At 51.1% G+C, this 20,234-nt stretch overlaps 1 protein-coding gene across 1 annotated transcript in view; it reads right to left on the bottom strand.

Annotated features, from left to right (window-relative positions):
* The window catches only part of CBARP (CACN subunit beta associated regulatory protein), a 32,425-nt gene extending 14,456 nt beyond the window's left edge, over positions 1-17,969 (bottom strand). Inside the window, exons 1-4 of the mRNA XM_060232858.1 lie at positions 17,806-17,969; positions 11,561-11,637; positions 2,607-2,752; positions 895-956 (exon numbers count right to left, since the gene is read on the bottom strand). Coding sequence (XP_060088841.1) covers positions 895-956; positions 2,607-2,752; positions 11,561-11,637; positions 17,806-17,932 — 412 coding nt within the window. The 5' untranslated portion in view covers positions 17,933-17,969. The remainder of the gene's footprint in view (positions 1-894; positions 957-2,606; positions 2,753-11,560; positions 11,638-17,805) is intronic.
* Between the last annotated feature and the right edge of the window lie 2,265 nt (positions 17,970-20,234).

Raw genomic sequence — 20,234 nt, 5'->3', positions numbered from 1 at the left:
TGTTATTGCTATTTAGTTTTCTATTGAACATATTTGTAGGATTTTTTTTCAATACATTCTTAGTTATTTGGTCCCTGTAACTTTGGTTGTGTTGTCTTTATCCCACCTGGAGGTTGGCATCCTGTTGGAGACGCTTAACTGTGCCTCGGTTTCCTAAAGACACCTTCCAGGCTTCCTTTTCTTTATTCGTTTACAATATTCCTATGCCATGCCTTCTGAGCCCTACTCAAGGGGGCTTACTACTAAAAAAACCAGTTATGAAACACAAGACATTAAAAAACATACGTCTTCCCTATAGTTTCGGAGGGCAGCTCTGTTGGCAGAAGAAGCAGGTTTGAGTCCAGCAGAATCCAACTAGATTTTGGAGGTAGAAGCTTTTGGGAGGCAAAGGTTTAGTATCTGATGAAGGGACATTTGTTTCTTTAAATTTCCTACCACAAAAATCTTTGTGTGTGTGTGTGTGTGTGTGTATCTGTGGCTGGAAGTCATGTTGACCTCTGGTGACTCACCCCTATGGGGAGGGCCTGGAGGATATTCAGAGAGGTGGATGAATAAAGCCTGCCCCTGTCCTCTCGACTGGGTATTTCAAGGAAGTCTCCCACCCAAATACTGACCAGAGTCAACCCTGCTTAGCTTCTGAGATCTGATGAGATCAGGCTTGCCTCGGCTAGCCAGGTAAGGGCCGTACCCCGGAAATCTTGTTGGTCTCCGGTGTGCAACTGGACGCTAGCCTTAACTCTGCCTCCAGATTCTTCCGGCGTATCTCCCTTGCAGTTGGGAAGTCAAGCAGGCAGGAGGAGAGCCAGGGAAGAAAACTGTTTCCATGGCGATGCGTCCTAGCAACCGAGTCCCCAGCGCCAAGCCTGCCTCCACAGGATGCAGCACAGGTCTTACCTTGAGCTGGCTGGGAGTCGTCCAGGTAAGTCGTGTTTGTTTTCTCCGGATCATCGTTGGCTCTGAAGATGGGAAGCGCAAAACAGGTTGAAAGGATGCCACATGCAGGTGCGATAAGGCGCATTTCAGGGCAGTGTGTGGGGCAGCAGAGCTGACCCCCTGCGATATCTCTGAAGACACCTCCCCACCAAAAGACAGCCATTCCGCGTAGGTGGCAAGGAGATCAGACAGGTCCCAGAGGGTGAATACCAACGACAACTAGGAGCGAGAATGCTAAATGGAACCTCCATGGGCAAACGCAGTCTACCTCTGAAACTACCAAGGGGAGAGTTTGGTTTCTGTCCTGCTTGCAGGTCTCTAAGAGGCCCTGTGCAGAAAAGCACATTGGACTAGACCAGGGGTGTCAAACATGCAGCCCAGAGGCCAAAACAGACCCCCACAGGGTTCCCATCAGGCCCCCAAGCTGGCTGTCATCTGCTTCCTTCTCCCTCTCTCTTGCTTCCTTCCGCATCACAGCTTGCTTTGCCAGGCAGGAGTTACAGAGCAAAACCTCTATTTTCTCCATTGGCTGAGGCTCCTCCCTTGCAGAGGAAGGGGGGGAGACAGAGCTTGCTTTGCCACTCTCAATTTCACAGCAGAGCTACTGAGCCAAGCCTCTTTTTTCTACTGGCTGAGACTCCTCCCTCCCCTGGTCCCCTGGGGAAGGCAGGAAAGAGTCAGAGCTTCCTTTGCCCAGTTCCCTGGATCCCATGGGAGAAATACAAAGAAAACACCTTTAAGACTAATGAGTGCTAATGTTTTAAGCATGTTCTAAGTTTTTTTTAAAATCTTTACTCGTGTTTGTTTGTGTCCTTTATAAAGTTTATATCTCTGCTACCTAATCTTAAACAGGTACTCGAATGGCCCGGCCCAACAAGGTCAGATCTGGCCCTCATAACAAAGGAGTTTGACACCCCTGGACCAGACAGACCCCCAGTCTGACCCTGCGGTGGCAGCTGGCAGTCACACGCAGGCTTTCTGCAGGGGTGAGCGTGCCAAGGAGATGCCGTGCCAGGATCCCCAATGCAAGAAGCTGGCACGGTGTAGTGGTTAAATGTGCAGACTCTAATCTGAAGAACTGGGTTCGATCCCCCACTCCTCCTCCACAGGCAGCTGCTGAGTGACCTTGGGCCAGACACAGCTCTCTTAGAGCTGTTCTCTCAAGAGCAGTCTTCAAAGGAGCTCTCTCAGCCTCATCGACCTCCCAGGGGGTCTGTTGAGGAGAGGAGAAGGGAAAGGAGATTGTAAAGCACTCTGAGTGAAGGGCGGGGGGGTACAGATCTCTTCTTATCTTGCCCCCCCGCAAGCCTAGTCAGCAGCCAAGAAGGGGAGGGGTGCTGCAGAATTGGCAGGTTGACACCCCTTGAACAGTCGCCTGCAAACTTTTCCACCTTGACCTGCCTGAGTTCAGCCCATGACTGGATCCAGAACGGCCTCGTCCGTCTGCCTCGCAACCAGGGCTGGCCTTAGACTGTCTGGCACCCTAGGCAAGGCGCACACACACACACACACACACACACCATTGATAATGTCACAAAGTCACATGGGGCAACCAATTTTTCACCCCCAGAAGGTCAGCGCCCTAGGCAATCACCTAGTTTCCCTAGTGGCAGGGCGCCATCCCCAAGTCCCTCTCCCCTCCATGAGACACCGGCTAGCCGAGCCTCCGTTACCTGGAGTGCCGACGGTCCGTCTCACAGCAGCGCCGGCAGATGATCAGGACACCAAAAAGAAGCACCAGGGTGCCCCCGATAAAGATGGAGAGCAGCACCAGAAGCAACACATACCCATCCTGGGACGTCACCTCACTGGGCACCGTCTGGAGAGGGCGAGAAAGGGACCGCACCTCAACAAAGATACTATAGCATTGGGGAAAGTGCAGGAAAGGGCAATGAGAATGATTAAAGGGCTGGAACACTTTCCCTATAAAGAAAGGTTGAAACGCTTGGGGCTCTTTAGCCTGGAGAAACGTCGACTGCGGGGTGACATGATAGAGGTTTACAAGATTCTGCATGGGATAGAGAAGGTAGAGAAAGAAGTACTTTTCTCCCTTTCTCACAATACAAGAACTCGTGGGCACTCAATGGAATTGCTGAGCAGTCGGGTTAGAACACATAAAAGGAAGAACTTCTTCACCCAAAGGGTGATTAACACCTGGAATTCACTGCCACAGGAGGTGGTGGCGGCTACAAGCACAGACAGCTTCAAGAGGGGATTGGATAAGCATCTGGAGCAGAGGTTCATCAGTGGCTATTAGCCACAGGGTATTGATGGAACTCTCTGTCTGGAGCAGTGATGCTCTTGTATTCTTGGTGCTTGGGGAGGGGGCAACAGTGAGAGGGCTCCTGGTGTCCTGGCCCCACTGGTGGACCTCCTGATGGCACCTATGTGTTTTTTTTGGCCACTGTGTGACACAGAGTGTTGGACTGGATGGGCCACTGGCCTGATCCAACATGGCTTCTCTTATGTTCTTATGTGACACAGAGTGTTGGACTGGATGGGCCACTGGCCTGATCCAACAGGGCTTCTCTTATGTTCTTATGTGACACAGAGTATTGGACTGGAGGGGCCACTGGCCTGATCCAACATGGCTTCTCTTATGTTCTTATGTGACACAGAGTATTGGACTGGAGGGGCCACTGGCCTGATCCAACAGGGCTTCTCTTATGTTCTTATGTGACACAGAGTATTGGACTGGAGGGGCCACTGGCCTGATCCAACATGGCTTCTCTTATGTTCTTATGTGACACAGAGTATTGGACTGGAGGGGCCACTGGCCTGATCCAACAGGGCTTCTCTTATGTTCTTATGTGACACAGAGTATTGGACTGGAGGGGCCACTGGCCTGATCCAACAGGGCTTCTCTTATGTTCTTATGTGACACAGAGTATTGGACTGGAGGGGCCATTGGCCTGATCCAACAGGGCTTCTCTTATGTTCTTATGTGACACAGAGTGTTGGATTGGATGGGCCACTGGCCTGATCCAACATGGCTTCTCTTATGTTCTTATGTGACACAGAGTATTGGACTGGAGGGGCCACTGGCCTGATCCAACAGGGCTTCTCTTATGTTCTTATGTGACACAGAGTGTTGGACTGGATGGGCCATTGGCCTGATCCAACATGGCTTCTCTTATGTTCTTCTGTGACACAGAGTGTTGGGCTGGATGGGCCTTTGGCCTGATCCAACATGGCTTCTCTTATGTTCTTCTGTGACACAGAGTGTTGGAGTGGATGGGCCATTGGCCTGATCCAACAGGGCTTCTCTTATGTTCTTATGTGACACAGAGTGTTGGACTGGAGGGGCCATTGGCTTGATCCAACATGGCTTCTCTTATGTTCTTATGTGACACAGAGTGTTAGACTGGATGGGCCACTGGCCTGATCCAACAGGGCCTCTCTTATGTTCTTATGTGACACAGAGTGTTGGACTGGATGGGCCACTGGCCTGATCCAACATAGCTTCTCTTATGTTCTTATGTGACAGAGAGTGTTGGACTGAATGGGCCACTGGCCTGATCCAACATAGCTTCTCTTATGTTCTTATGTGACAGAGAGTGTTAGACTGGATGGGCCACTGGCCTGATCCAACATAGCTTCTCTTATGTTCTTATGTGACAGAGAGTGTTAGACTGGATGGGCCACTGGCCTGATCCAACATAGCTTCTCTTATGTTCTTATGTGACACAGAGTGTTGGACTGGATGGGCCATTGCCCTGATCCAACATGGCTTCTCTTATGTTCTTATGTGACACAGAGTGTTGGACTGGAGGGGCCATTGGCCTGATCCAACATGGCTTCTCTTATGTGAAACAGAGTGTTGGACTGGATGGGCCATTGGTCTGATCCAACATGGCTTCTCTCATGTTCTTATGACAGGTCCGGGACCATTTACCTGCCATCATGGAAACTGACTGTGTGTCAATTTGGTAACATAAAATCATGAGAGAAGTCATGTTTGCTCTGGCCAGTGGCCCATCCAGTCCAAAACTGTGTCACCCAGTGGCCAAAACCCAGGTGCCATCGGGAGGTCCACCAGCGGGGCCAGAACTCCAGAAGTCTCCAGACGAGAGTGTTGCGGCTCTCGAACATCTGACATTTATTCTATGTGGCTCTTACATTAAGCAATTTTGGTCACCTCTGGAAACTTCAGAATGTTTTGCAAATGTTCTGAGACATCCCAGAAGCCCCACCAATGGCTGGTTTTTAGACTTTTTAAATTGTGTTTGTGTTCTGGATAGAAGTGGATCCTCAAGCAGCCTGATCTCATCAGACCTTGCAAGCTAAGCAGGGTCAGCAGTGGTTAGTCCTTGGATGAGAGACCACCCAGGAAGCCCAATGGCAAACCACCTCTGAATCTCGGGGTCTCAGTGGACCAGACGCTGAACATGAGTCAACAGTGTGATGCAGCGGCTAAAAAGGCAAATGCAATTGTGAGCTGTATCAACAGAAATAGAGTGTCCAGATCACGTGACGTGATGGTATCGCTTGGCTCTGCTCTGGTAAGACCTCACCTGGAGTATTGTGTTCAGTTTTGGGCACAAAAAGGATATAGACAAGCTAGAACGGGTCCAGAGGAGGGTGACGAAGATGGTGAGGGGTCTGGAGACCAAGTCCTATGAAGAAAGGTTGAAGGAGCTGGGCATGTTTAGCCTGGAGAGGCGGCGGCTGAGAGGTGATAGGCTCACCATCTTCAAGGACTTGAAGGGCTGTCCTATAGAGGATGTGGTGGAATTGTTTTCTGTGGCCCCGGAAGGTAGGGCCAGAACCAGTGGGTTGAAATTAAATCAAAAGAGTTTCCGGCTCAACATTAGGAAGAACTTCCTGGCCGTTAGAGTACTTCCTCAGTGGAACAGGCTTCCCCCTCAGGAGGTGGTGGGCTCCCCTTCCTTGGAGGTTTCTAAACAGAGGCTAAATGGCCATCTGACAGCGATGAGGATCCTATGAATTTAGGGGGAGGTGTTTGTGAATTTCCTGGTTTGTGGAGGGGGCTAGACTAGATGACCCTGGAGGTCCCTTCCAACTCTATTAGTCTATGATTCTATGAATGTCTCTTGCCTTGGAAACCCTAGGGGGTCACTATAAGTGAACTGCCACTTGGTGACACGCAATTACTAGGCCCTGCACTGGATGGCCCAGGCTGGCCAAGTCTCCTCAGATCTCAGAAGCTAAGCAGGGTCAGCCCCGGTCAGTACTAGGATGGGAGACCACCAGGGAAGTCCAGAGTTGCTACGCAAAGGCAGGCAATGGCAAGCCACCTCTGAACACCTCTTGCCTTGAAGACCCCATGAGAGCTTTCCGTAAGTTGGCTGCCACTGGGCAACACTTTCCACCAGCAGGAAGCCATTGTCCTGACCCCCCTTCTGCACCTGTATGGCAGATATTATGAACCAGGAATCAACCCCCCAAGAGCTTTTATTCCACATGGTTTGGAAAAGCCAGTCAATACCAGCCTGGATGCCATAGAGCAGGGGTGGCCAAACGTGCTTAACGTAACAGCCACACAGAATATACGTCAGATGTTTGAGAGCCACAAGATATGAATGGCAGGTACGTACCCCAGAGAGCACTACATTCAGGGACCCAAAACCTTCTGAAGACCCCTGGGCCAAAAGAAGCTTGATTGACCAGCACTAGAGCCAGAGTGTTCTCGGTAATAGCCCCCGCTCTCTGGAACGCCCGCCCCCAAAGCTTCAGGGCCCTGCGGGACCTGCCACAGTTCCGCAGGGCCTGTAAGACCGAACTGTTCAAACTTGCTTTTAAAGGTTAAGGGGAGGTGCCTCTTATTCTACAGCACCAACAATCCAACCGAACTAACATAACTGAAATGCAGAAACATCAGAATAGCTAGAACGTCAACGTGCATCTTGGACTTTAATTACTTTAAAATTGAAATGATTTTATTGTATATTTTGTTTTCAATATTTTATGTTGTTTTTATTTGTTGTGAGCTGCCCTGAGCCCGTCGGGGGGTGGGTGGGTGGGATATAAATAAATCAATAAAGATGTTTGAGAGCAGGAAGGAGGGAGGGAGGGGTGGAAAGAGAGCAACTTTAACCTTAAATGCATTCTCCAAGTAACCAGAAGTGATTCAAAGAGACAAATGCCTTCCTTCTCCAAGCGGGCTGATGGGCAGTGGGGGTTTCGAGAGCCATACAATATGTGTGGAAGAGCCGCGTGTGGCTCCCGAGCCACAGTTTGGCCACCCCTGCCTATTAGCACCTCTGCAAAGCTGAGCTCTGAAGCCACCAGGAAAGAGATCTCGGGGTTGTCGTGGGCAGCTCAGTGACAAGGTCCACTCAGTGTGTGCAAAACCACAATCGGCAAAGGAGGCCTGGGAGTCAAGGCACCGCTCCCCAATTTTTGACACAGCTTAAAAACAGTGAATCTGTCGTTTTGCAATAGAAGCTTGATATAATCACCAAAATTGGAATGATACTTATTTATACATTAATCTTTTAAATTCTCAAATTATTATACTCACAAATATCAAAAGTAATTGGTATAATAAACCAGAACAGGGCATTGAGTAGACACAGCCCATAATCCATAATGACAATGTCTCAATCCATTACAACAGTATGTATCTCCAGTATCTAGAGCCTAGCCCACGGGTGGCCCAACTTGCTTAATGTAAGAGCCACACAGAATGAACATCAGATGCCTGAGACAAGGAGGGAGGAAGGGGGAGGGAGGGAGGAAGGAAGGGAAACAGATGGGGAGAAGGGAAGGAAAAGTAGAAAGAAAGCAACTTTAACTTTAAATGTATTCTCCAAGCTGCCAGCTAGCTTGGCAAAATGATTTAAAGAGACAAATGGCTTCTCCAAGTTGGTTGGGTGGTGGAGAGACTTTGAGAGCCACACAATATATGTTCCCAAGCTGTCGTCTGACTATGCCTAGTCTAGACTCTGAAGTTTATAGCTTTTTGGCATGGAGGGGGGAAACGACATTACATGAAGCGCAGAGTATTATGAACAGGACAGAGAAATAAGTTTTCTCCATCTCCCATAATTACTAGAAGTCAGCGGCACCTAATGAAGTTGATGGGCAGTAGGGTCAGGACAGACAGAAAAGAGTAGGTCAGAGAATATAAGATTGACTTGCGGAATTCTCTGCCACTGCATATAGTAAAGTGGCTAGATGGCTTTTAATGGGGACTGTTTCAATGATCTTTACCCATGGTTAGATGACCCTCCATGTTCAGAGACAGCCTACCCCTGAGCACTAGATGCTGAGCTCCAAACAGCACAAGAGGTACAGTCAAAAGCTAATAAAGCCACAACTCAACAACAATAACAAACACACCATCCAGAAAGGCACGTCTGCCATCCCTAGAAATTATTCCAGCTTCTGAAGGCTGAGGAATATTGCATTTCTTGTTTGGAATCAAAAACTTGAAAAGTCCCTTTATGCACCAACGAGGTTGGGTTTTTTAAAGATTATCCAGCACTCAAAATGACCAGCCTTTAAGAAGAAGACTGCAGATTTATACCTCACCCTTCTCTCTGAATCAGAGACTCAGAGCAGCTTACAATCTCCTGTATCTTCTCCCCCCACAACAGACACCCTGTGAGGTGGGTGGGACTGAGAGGGCTCTCACAGCAGCTGTCCTTTAAAGGACAGAGTCTCAGAGCGGCCTGCAATCTCCTTTCCCTTCCTCCCCCACAACAGACACCCTGTGAGGTGGGTGGGGCTGAGAGGGCTCTCACAGCAGCTGCCCTTTCAAGGACAACTCCTACAGGAGCTATGGCTAACTCAAGGCCATTCCAGCAGCTGCAAGTGGAGGAGTGGGGAATCAAACCCGGTTCTCCCAGATAAGAGTCCACACACATAACCACTACATCAAACTGGCTCAGAGGAGGGCCTCTTCCTGCAGGCCAGAGAAAATCCATTGATCTGATTGGGTGTGGGTCAGTACAGAGCAGAGGCAGCTTCCTCCAAAGGGGAGGGACTTCTGCCACCTCTCTCTGTGAAGCCAGGAATGACTGAAGGAAGCAATCACAGGGGCGGGGCATCATTCTCTTCTTCCCCAGCCAAAGAGGCAAAACATACAGCAGAGAATCCCAGAGACACCAGAGGTGACTGCCCTGGTGCATATATTCCGTGGGCTCCCAGCAGCCTTTCCACTGGGAAGGAAGGAAGGATTACTGCAAGAATCCACATGGCCAGACCTACAAAGGGACCCCCATCAGCTTCTAAATACCCACTAAGGAAGCACAGCCAAGTGGCGGCACCGAAGTGGCCACTCTGGAACTAACAGTTGCCAACTGCTTCTGTTGACAGATAATCTCTGTTTTTCCCAAGCAGCCCAAATTCAACCAAAGAAGTGATGTCGGGAAACGCCGCCTGTTGGACATCTCATTCTGCAGGCTGCCCAGTTAAGCTGGAGTGCTGTAGGCTGCAGGAGAGGGTTTCAGAAGCTGGGAGGGGAGAGGAAGATGGGGAGCTCCCCTTTTCCAAGAGAGGACGCTTCAGTGACCTACATCTGTCTTCGCCCCGCCCTGAGAGTACCAGCAGCCTATTTTTCCTCCAAAAATATAGTTGTGCATTGCATAATTCAGGATTTCGGCTTTCCAAGGCACACCTTTGGATTTTCATTCATAAAAATGAGCGCCTTGGGTTCTGAGAGGGAGAAAGATGGGGTGGAAGTGACCGCAGGGCCTCCGTCCAATCCCAACCGAACAGGAGACAGTTACTAGGCAATGCTTCTGCCTTTTAGCAGGAGAAGCACCAAAAATAAGAGAAATTATCCTTGGGATTTTGCCAGCCTGAATCCCGGTGCTGGAAAGACATTCCCTGTTCAAATTAGGCTCCAAATCTTTTTTGATTTAATGCATCTAGTGTCCCATTCTCCAAGATTTTAAGATGCCAAATAACAAGAACTTGCAAAAGCCAAAACTTCTTTTTAAGGAGGAGGCAAAGGGGTACCAGCCTCCAGGTGGGACTTGGAGATCCCTCTGGACTACTGTTCATCTCCACACTCATCCGGAGAATTGCAGCTTGTCTCCTGGAGAAAATGGATGCTTTGGGGGGGGGGCTCTATCCCACAGAGGTCCCTGTCCCTCATCCCCCTCCCAACTCCATCCCCTAATCTCCAGGAGTTTCCCAACCTGTATCTGGCAACCCAATCCCCTTCTGTCCCCCCCACTAGTGGCTAGGGGGGGGATCTAGCAACCTTAAAGAGGAAAGAACCTACAATACTTTTTAATATTCGGTTAAATGAATTATAATACTTCATGTTTATTCAGATTCTACAGCGACATGCAGAATGTATCAAGTGACTACGTAATGATGGAATTATGTATTAACTCTGTACTATTTCCTATAGCCCTTCCCCTTTTTCTCTTCTATGGAAATCTAATAAAAACTTTAAAACAGGAAAAAAAAACATACTTTGGAGTTTGAGCTTGAACCCCTGATTGCAGTGGCCAGCGAGTGGGCGTGGGGACTGAACCCCTACTTCCCCGAAAAGTGGTTACCTGAGCCCTACAGATCTGGTCCATTTCAACTCCTTTGGCAGGCAGTGAAACCAAAATCCTTGGCCTCTCTTTCCTTGGGCCAGTTGTCCCCTCTTGTACCCTGCCATCCCCAATCCATCACATCAAAAATGCCAAAGAACAGAAGGAATACAATCCCGGCGATTGTAGTAAATTCTTAGAAGGCTGACTTTTTTTATTTTTAAAGATTCCTTAGGAAAGGAGGGAGCCCCCAGAAGGATATTTATTATGTGAGGAACGAGCTCTATTTGGAGCTTGCTGTCCTCCCTCTGAGGAGGACGCCCGGTTCTCCTCTCCTCCGTTTCATTGTCACAACAACCCTGCAAGGCAGGCCAGGGCCAAAGAGGACAACTGAGCCCAAGGTCATTGGGTGAGTTTTGGGACCAGCCTGGGATCTGAACCCAAGCCTCCCCCATCCTACGTCAGCACGATGAACGCCGTGCCACACCACCAGGGGATTCCCACCCAAGGCAACATGGCGGCTACCAGCATGCCAAGAGGGCACCGGCACTCTCCCCACCCCTCCACCACAGGGCTGCCTGCAGGCAGAAATTAAACACAGCATGTCTGAGGACACTCTGCATATGCTCAGAGTCACCATCTGCTAGTTATTGTTTTTTAAGAGATTCCCCACCATCACCCTGGCTATGAAGAGGGCACCTCAGGAACCGTTTCACTCTTCCCCCCCCCCCCCACTACAGAAGCCTGAACTCAGGGCGGGGGGGATCTTGTCCTAGCATCACAGCACACAGCGGGAGGAAAGAAACCCTCTCAGTCCCAAGCGGACCCTTCACCTGCCACCTGGAGAGGGGGAAGGGTTAATCCCTTCCGAGAGCACACCCAGATGCTAGCATGGCTCCCGGAAATGAAGGCCAGCAATCGTGGGAAAAGGTCCTCGAGTCTTGCCCGCCCCCAAGCCAAAAGTCCAGGCATCTGGGCACGGCATATAGCAGGGTCTGGCTTACCCGGGCAGCCTCGGCCGCCTCCGCAGGGGTCCTCGCTGTTCCCGCCCCCCCCTTCACCTGACAATGAGGGATGAAATTAAATCAGGAGCAAGGAAGACTTGGTTGTGGGGGGGGGTCGACCCCAAAGAAGCACCCCCTCCATCCTCCCCCCCCCCCTCGACTCACCGTCACCCCTTCAGTCGTGTTCTCCCATGGACTCAAATCATTGCTCATTGTCCGCGGCCACCTGGATGGTCCTCTTCCTAACAGCCAGGCACAAAAAAGGAACAGAAGGAAGGAATCAGATCTCAGAAAGGGGGAGGCGAAGAAACGACGGCCCCAGCAGCCGCCTCTGCCCGGTGCTCCATCCTGCCTCCCGCCAGCCCCGGCGTGATCATGGCTTCAAGAGCAGCAGCAGCAGCAGCAGCATCTTGGGTGGTGGCATCGGCTGCATCCTCTCCCCGGCTTCAGACCCCGCCAGAGGAGACAGGCAGAGGCGAGCGGAAGGATGGAGAAGAGGGGTCGGGAGAGCCGGAGGGAGGTCCTGCGTCCTTCCTCCTCCTCGGCCTCCCTGTCTCCAGGCAGCTTGCCTTCCGTCAGGCGGCTCTACTCATCCTGGCAGGCCCCGCAGCCTCCCCTCCGGCCCTAGAGAAGGTGTCTCACCTTCCCCATTGGCTCGCCTGATGCCGCCCACCCAACCAGCCGCCCACCCCAACATGTTCAAGGGGGTGGGGGGGAAGAGAGAGATGGAGATGCGAAATAAATAAATAAAAGCCGCTGGAGCAGCCCGGAAACCCACACACAGCAGGGGTGACTCACAGCCTTCCAGAAGAGAGGGGGAACAGCCACACACAGACGGGCCTGGCCTGGACTTTCATGTGGGGTGGGGGAGGGGGGGAGGCTGGGAAGGCCCCATGCATTCTGGCCCACCCTCCCCCCCCCCCATGTGCACAAGGGGCTGTAAAGGCAGGGCTGGCTTAGCAAGGCTTGAGGGATGTCTGAGAGGGGGGGCACTGCCCCCCGAGGGTGGGGGCTCCAGAAGGTGACATGCTCCCCCCACCACGCCACTGCCAAAGATTCTGAAGGCGCACCATGCTGTTCACATGAAAGAATCCAGCCACCACGCAGTTCACATGAAAGAATCCAGCCACCATGCTATTTACATGCAAGAATCCAGCCACCATACTGTTCACCTGCGAGAATCCAGCCACCATGCTGTTCACATGTGAGAATCCAGCCACCATGCTGTTCACATGCGAGAATCCAGCCACCATGCTGTTCACATGTGAGAATTCAGCCACCATGCTGTTCACATGTGAGAATCCAGCCACCATGCTGTTCACATGTGAGAATCCAGCCACCATGCTGTTCACATGCAAGAATCCCACCAACACACTATTCACATGCGAAAATCCAGCCATGCTGCGAACATCAAGTGGTTTAATAACAGTAGGAACAGCAAGCCAGCAGACAGCACGCCTGAGTTGAGCCCAGTAATTGGGGAGGAAATCAAAGGGCCTCTGAGCAAGTGCAAAGTGCAGTCTTCTCCTCCCCACCAAGGAATACAAAAGACGTGAAGGAAAGATGAGGCTCCAGCCCTGGGATGACTTGTTGATTGATTCTTTACAATACATCAAAGCAGGGCTCATTTTGGGCAGGAGCTCACCGCAGTGGCACTCCGGAACCTATAAACTTTATTGTGTCCTTTCTTTCTAACCCCCCCCTCCCCCCAAAAAGCTTGCTTCTGGGCTCCATTGTTCAACCTCCCCTGTGAAAATTTTGCTGAACTCCAAGATTTGACAAACTTTCTAATATTATCGCCCACAAAAAAGGGGGAGTAACCGAAACATACAAAGCAGAGAGATGAAAATCTTCCTCATGCCACTGTGGCCACAGAGGAGAAAATAATTTAGAAAGTATGATGGGAGGAAGGCTTTATTGGGGCAACTATAATTCAAGAAGCATTTAACTTTACTTTATTTGATTTGTATCCCACCCTCCCCGCCAAAGCAGGCTCAGGGTGGCTCACATCATAAAATCACAACAAACAAATTAAAATTCCACAATTACAAAAATTTAAAATTCCATAATTAAAGTCAATGCTGAGCCGATATCAATAAGTACCCCTTCCAGTGACATCAGGGGTGTGTGGCATATGCAAATGAGTTCTGCAAATGAGTTGTGCTAATGAGCTCCGGCACCTCTTTTTTTCTACAAAAGGAAGGAGAAGAGAAGGCAGAAGAAAGGAGAAAAGGAATGGGAAACAGAGAAGGGCCTGCACCAGCGGGGGCCTAACATTGCCATAATCTTAAAGGCGACAGCTCAGTCTACCCTTAGACAAGAGACCAGCATGGGATTCACACACATAGCCAGAGGAGGGTGGCCTGCAGACAGAGGGGCACGACAACGAATGTTTTCCAAAGCTCCCCCAAAGCAGAAAACTAGCACTGCAAGGTGAGCGCTTTTCCCTGTACCAGACCCCTGGTCAGGGGTGGAATTCTAGGAGTTCATTTGCATATTAGGCCACACACCCCTGATGTAGCCAATCCTCCAAGAGCTTACAAGGCTCTTTTTTGTAAGCTCTTGGAGGATTGGCTACATCAGGGGTGTGTGGCCTAATATGCTAGAATTCCACCCCTGTCGCTGGCGCTTTCTACTTGCAGGGCTTTTTCCTGTAACATTTAAGGCCCACCCTGGAACCTCTTTGATGGAGCAAACAAAAATGGCTCCTGTGCCATCCCAGCAACGGGCAAGGAAACTGAGCGACGCTCCAGTTACCAGGGCTCTGGCTGGGAGTGGCAGCAGCCACTGGGAGGAGGCTGAACCACAAAGCCCTGTTAAGACTTCAGCGGAGTGACAAAGTCCCTACGCAAGCTGTGGGGCCCTCTGTCCTGCTCAGCTGTCCAGTGGTATCAAAGTTTCAGTCTGGGTATAACCTTTAGTGTGCAGGCATGCTTTGTCATGAAAGCTTATACCTCGAATAAAACTTTGTTGGTCTTCAAGGTACCACTGGACTCCAACTTTGCTCTCTTGCTTCAGACCAGGAGTGACCAAACTGCCACTCAAGAACCGGTTTGGTGTGGTGGTTAAGTGTGCAGACTGTTATCTGGGAGAACCGGGTTTGATTCCCCACTCCTCCACTTGCAGCTGCTGGAATGGCCTTGGGTCAGCCATAGCTCTAGCACAGGTTGACCTGGAAAGGTCAGCTTCTGGGAGAGCTCTCTCAGCCCCCCCCCCCCACAGGATGTCTGTTGTGGGGGAGGAAGGGAAAGGAGATAGTAAGCCACTCAGTCTGAGACTCTGAGATTCAGAGTGAAGGGTGGATATAAATCCAATATCAACAACAACATGTGGCTCTTTTGCATATGTATGGCTCTCAAAGCCCCCACCACCCCATTGGCTGGCTTGGAGAATGCATTTAAAGCTGTTTTCTTTCCACCTCTCCCTCCCTCCTATCTTCCTTCCTTCCTTCCTCACTGTCCTGCAGCTCTCAGACATCTGACATTTATTCTATCTGGCTCTTATGTTAAGCAAGCCGACCTCCCTTGCTTCAGACCAACCCCGCTCCCCACCTGACTCTATCTTCATGGACTGCCCCGTAGGTGAGGCTTGGTTCACAATAATCTTTTGCTGTTGTTGATGCTACAAAAGGGCAGGTTTTGATCCTGGGGGTGCAAATGGCAGGCCTGTTTCCTCGATGGCATCATGGAAGAATTGCGTCTCCAAGGTTATGCCCAAGCAGAGATTAAACAGGCTGTTGTTATTGTTGTTGAATCTGCAGGAGGAAGTTGGTCTCTAAGGCCACCGCTGGGACTCCCGAGAGCAGCCTGGGTCTCAAGAGGGGAGGAAGCAGCCACGTCCAGGAGGCAGAGAGACCTCAGCATCAAGGAGGGCTTGGCTGCTCTCCTCTGACTGCAGATGCGCCTCAGAGACTCCCAGAAAGGCACAAGGGAGACAGCCCCGTTATCACCCACAGGATCTGGTAGAACAGCGGTGTCAAACATGCATTACAGGAGCCAAATTGGGGCCCCGGAGGGTTCCTATCAGGCCCCTGATCAACTTGCTGTCAACTGCTTCCTTCTCCCCCTCTCTTGCTTCCTTCTGCATAGCAGCTTACTTTGCCAGGCTTGCTCAATTGCACAGGAGCTACAGAGCAAAACCTCTATTGGTTGAGGCTCCTCCCTTGGGGAGGAAAGGGGGAGAAATAGCTTGCTTTGCCAGGCTCTCCCAATTGCAGAGCAGAGCTACTGAGCCAAGCCTCTCTTCCTTCTATTGGCTGAGGCTCCCCCCCAGTCCCCTGGAGAAGGAAGGAAAGAGCCAGAGCTTCCTTCACCAAGATCCCTGGATCTCACGGGAGAAATACAAAGAAAGCATCTTTAAGACCAATGAATGCGAATGCTCTAAGCATATTTTAAGTTTTTTAAAAAATATATTTGTTTGTGTGTGTTCTTTATAAAATTTATATCTCTACTACAAAATTTTAAATAGGAACACACACGGCCTGGCCTGACATGGCCCGGCCCAACAAGGTCTCATTTATGTCAGATCCGGCCCTCATAACAAATAAGTTCGACACCCCTGTCAGATAGACCATCTCTGAACACAGGGGCTCCCTTCAGAGGTACCATCATCACTGCCATCTATACTCTGAGCCTTTGATAACTTGACTGTGACCAACATAAAAAATAAGGAGCCTGGCTCTGACCAACCGTTTCTTCTAGTCCAGAATCCCATGAACACACGGAACCATCAGTCATAGACTGAATCAGACCTTCAGCCCCCCCCCCCCCCGGTCAGTATCACCTGCTCAGACTGGCAGTAGCTCTCCAGGGTCTCAGTCCAAGGTCCTTCCCCCTCACCTTTCTACCTGGTCCTTTCAACTGGAGATGCCGGAGATGGAACCTGGGACCTTCTGCATGCCAAGCAGAGGCTCAACAGCTAAGCCAATGGCCCCTCCCCGCCTCTGGGCCATCAGCCTGACCAAGGCCGGAAGCCCCAAAAGACCAGGCAACCTCACCAAACAGCTGCCACTTAGACAGGTAGACTCCTCCTGTAAATGGAGGCTCCATCAAGGTGGGTCAAGTTTTTTTTTAAATGAAGAAAGAGACCAAATTCATTAAATTTAAACCCAGGGGCCAGAGAATTGGGAAGGGGAGAGAGAAAGAAGATCAAGTGAGGCAGAATTTTGTAATCAGCCTGTAAATTCCTAGCTTGCTTTCCCCCTGAACTGAAGCACTTTGCATCAAGAAGAAAGGACTGATGATGAAATAGGTAGATTCGATTAGACTGGACAGATGGAAGGATGGATGGATAGAAGGATGGATAGAATAATGGATAAACAGATAGAAGGATGGATGGAAGGCTGGATAGAAGGACAGAAAGATGGACGGAAGGACAGATAGAAAAACACAGAGCTGGGTGGAAAGAAAGAACACACGAAGAAGAGAATCTCTTTATCTTCTCTCTCTCTGGTATATGCAAACAATGTATTTCCCTCCTCTTGCTCCGAAATGCATCCAGTCCGTGCAAAGGCACCACCCAGCTTTGCCCCACCCCCTCTCCCATGCAAGCACAACAAGAGCTGCTTCAAATAATAATGATGCATCCAAATGAACCGCTTCTGTGTCGCGAAGGAAGCCCCTCTCGCCTTCTGCGGGATCGTGGGAAGACTCGGGCGGGGGATGTGGGGGGGGGGAGGAATTTCCCCTCCCGGTGGGGGAGCGCAGGATCCGGCCAGGCGGGTGCAGAAAGCCCTCAGCCGAAATGCCCCTCTCCGCCTCCCACGCCCTGCTGGAAATGCCTGCATCCCGGATTGGAGCATTTCAACATCGGGATGAAACAAATCCAGAGCAGGCAGTCAGGGCTATGGGGGTGGGGGGATTCCTTTGCATATTGCACCGACCCTCCCCCCCCCCGGGTTCCTTGGGAGAGCCCCCCTGGAAGCCCAAGCGACTCGTTGGCACGGCGGTCCGATCCGGGAAGCCCGGCTTGGAAGACGCGCAGCTCCAAGGCGACAGCAACACCCCCCCCCCCAAAAAAAGCCCCCCGCCCGGCAGCGCGAAGCCCCCGCTGGAGCCGACCCCCCTCCCCCGCAAATGCCACCCGTGGGGAGGGGGCGCGGCCTGGGGGGAAGAGGAGACCGCGGGGGGGGGGGGAGGCCGGATCGGAACCTCCACCGACCCCGGGGAGGAGAGAGAGCGAGCCCGGATTCCCTGCCCAGGCTCGGCTCCCCAAAGGCGGCAGAGAGCCCAGCGAAACAGCGTCTTGCCCAACCGGATTGCAAAAGCGGCGGCGGCGGCGGCGGCGGCTCCTCTGCGGGCCAGGGAGGCGACTAGGGGAGAAGCCCGCCCCTCTCTTTGGCTCGCAAAACATTCTTTTTACAAAATATTTCCCCAGCAGAGGAACGAAGGTAGGTTAGGATCGCAACTCACCTAGGTGGAGTTCAGGCACTCCATGTGAAAAAGAAAAAAGGGAGGGGAGGAATAAAAACAGTTGCAAAATAAAAAGAATTGCAACAAGCAGCAGCTCCGGATAGCGTTCAATAATAATAATACTCATAAGAAGGGGGGTGTTCCTTTGGGGAGTCCGCTTCCGGCCCCTTAATCTTGATCTTAAAGGGCCGAGGATTTATGAATGAACGGGGACCCGCCCACCGCCGGGCGCGGAGGGAGGCCACGTGACCACAACCTCACACCACGCGCGCGGGCGGGGGCGAGGCCATTCAAGAGAGGCCGCGGCGCTCCTGATTGGCGGGCAGGGCCTCCGGCGCGGGGAGGGCGCCGGCGGAGGGTTATATAAAAAAGCATAAGAACTCTCTCGGCGCGCTCGGCTCCCCCGTGGAGAGGCGCGTAAACTCGCTGGGGAGACACGTGCGCGCGTGCGCTCCTGCCTGCTGCAAACAGGAAAGATGAGAAATAAGCGCCTTGTGTCCTGGGGGGAAGGAGAGACATGCCGGCGAGCCCCTGAAGACTCGGGCATCTTATGCACCGCACGGCGGGCTTCACAGAGAGAGAGCTTTGCATTCCACCTGCAGCTGCTGGAATGGCCTGGGGTCAGCCATAGCTCTTGCAGAGAGAGCTCTCTCAGCCGCACCGTCTCACAGGGTGTCTGTTGTGGGGCAGGAAGGGAAAGGAGATTGTAGGCCGCTCTGAGACTCTGTTCTCCAAAGGGCAGCAGCCGGGAGAGCTCTCTCAGCCCCACCCACCTCTCAGGGTGTCTGTTGTAAAGGAGGAAGGGAAAGGAGACTGTAGGCCGCTCAGAGATTCAGAGTGGAGGGTGGGATGATAAATCCAATATCATCTTCTCCTTCTTGAGTCCAGTGGCACCTTTAAGACCAAATAAGTTTATTTCCGGGTATTAGTTTTGGTATTCCTGCATGCTTCTTCAGATGCATTGAAGTGAGATTTCCTCAAGCCTTACATATAGGGAGAGAGATGGTGGGCAGGGGGGATGAGTGGCCTGGAAGGGCTAGTTACAGTCAAGATGCATCACTTACTGTATAAGCCTGGAGTGGCCAAACTTGCTTAATGTAAGAGCCACATACAATACATGTCAAATGTTTGAGAGCTGCAAGACATGAATGTCAGATGTTGGAAGGAAGGCAAGATAGATAGACAGATGGATAGGGAGGTGGGAAGAAAGGAGCTTTAGCTTTAAATGCCTTCTCCAAGCTGGCCAAGGGGCAGTAGAGGCTTCAAGAGCCACACAATAGGTGCAAAAGAGCCACATGTGGCTCCCAAGCTGCACTTTGGCCACCCCTGGTATAAGCAGTAAGTACAGCTCTCTTGCCCACACACCTCCTAACCTCAGATACCTCTGGGAAAGTGCACTCAAAGGCTCACGCTTCTTGTAGTTGATATTTAGAGATTGGCTGCCAGTAGACACAGAGGTGCAGCTAGCCGACTTTGGCAGCAGCTGTTCCTACATGCGCAGGGTCCTGGAGATCTCCCACTATTACAAGTTATGTCCAGGTGAAAGAGGTTTATTTATTTAGATGTATATTCTGCCCTCCCCGCACGTGGGCTATCAGGGCTGATAAGAAAAAGGGTCAGTTCTTGTCCCCCACTTTTCTCTACCAAAAATGGGTCACAATCACCTTCCCTGCCTCTTCCGAGAGAACATGAATGACTCAAGATCGCCCAGCAAGTTTAATGGGTGGGAGTGGGGAATCGAACCCAGTTCTGCCAGATCAGAGTCTGCAGCTCTTAATCTACCAGAGAAAATGGCTGCTTTGGAGGGTGGACTCGATGGCCTCATACTCTGCTTCGGAGCTCCTCCCCCACAACCAAATCTCCAGGAATTTCCCAACCCAGAGTTGGCAACCCTAAATGCAGTGCAAGGCAAGGCCACAGATTCCCCAAGGCCAGTTATCACCCTTCTCCTGTCAGGAGCACACTGGCTTGAGTTTTATTGTACATGAGAGGTGCATGCTTGCGCCCGCATGCCATTTAATTGACATTTTTCCCATGGGTAGTCTATAAAACCATTCTGGTTCTACGCACGGTTTGCAGTTTCATAAAGGCTTCCAGAGCAGCTTAAAATGTCCTGGCTCGATGGCAGAACCTCTGCTTGGCACGCAAAAGGTCCCAGGTTCAGTTCACACCATCTCCAGTTTAAAAGGACTAGTCATTTATTGGTGCAAAAGACTTCTGCCTGAGACTCTAGAGTAGACAATATTGACCTGGAGGGACTGATTCAGCAAAAGGCAGCCTCCTGGGTTTAGTATGACTGGGAAAAGACTGTGGCTCACTGGCAGAGCCTCTGCTTGGCATACACAAAGTTCCAGGTTTAATATCATAATGCCCCTGTATAAATTGATGGTGTGGTCTCATTTGGAGTAGTGTACAATTCTGGTCACACC

This window comes from Heteronotia binoei, chromosome 2 (assembly GCF_032191835.1).
Source record: "Heteronotia binoei isolate CCM8104 ecotype False Entrance Well chromosome 2, APGP_CSIRO_Hbin_v1, whole genome shotgun sequence".
NCBI classification, from domain to species: Eukaryota; Metazoa; Chordata; class Lepidosauria; order Squamata; family Gekkonidae; genus Heteronotia; species Heteronotia binoei.
Note: the sequence above shows the minus strand (reverse complement) of the source record. Positions and strands in the feature narration are given on the sequence as shown.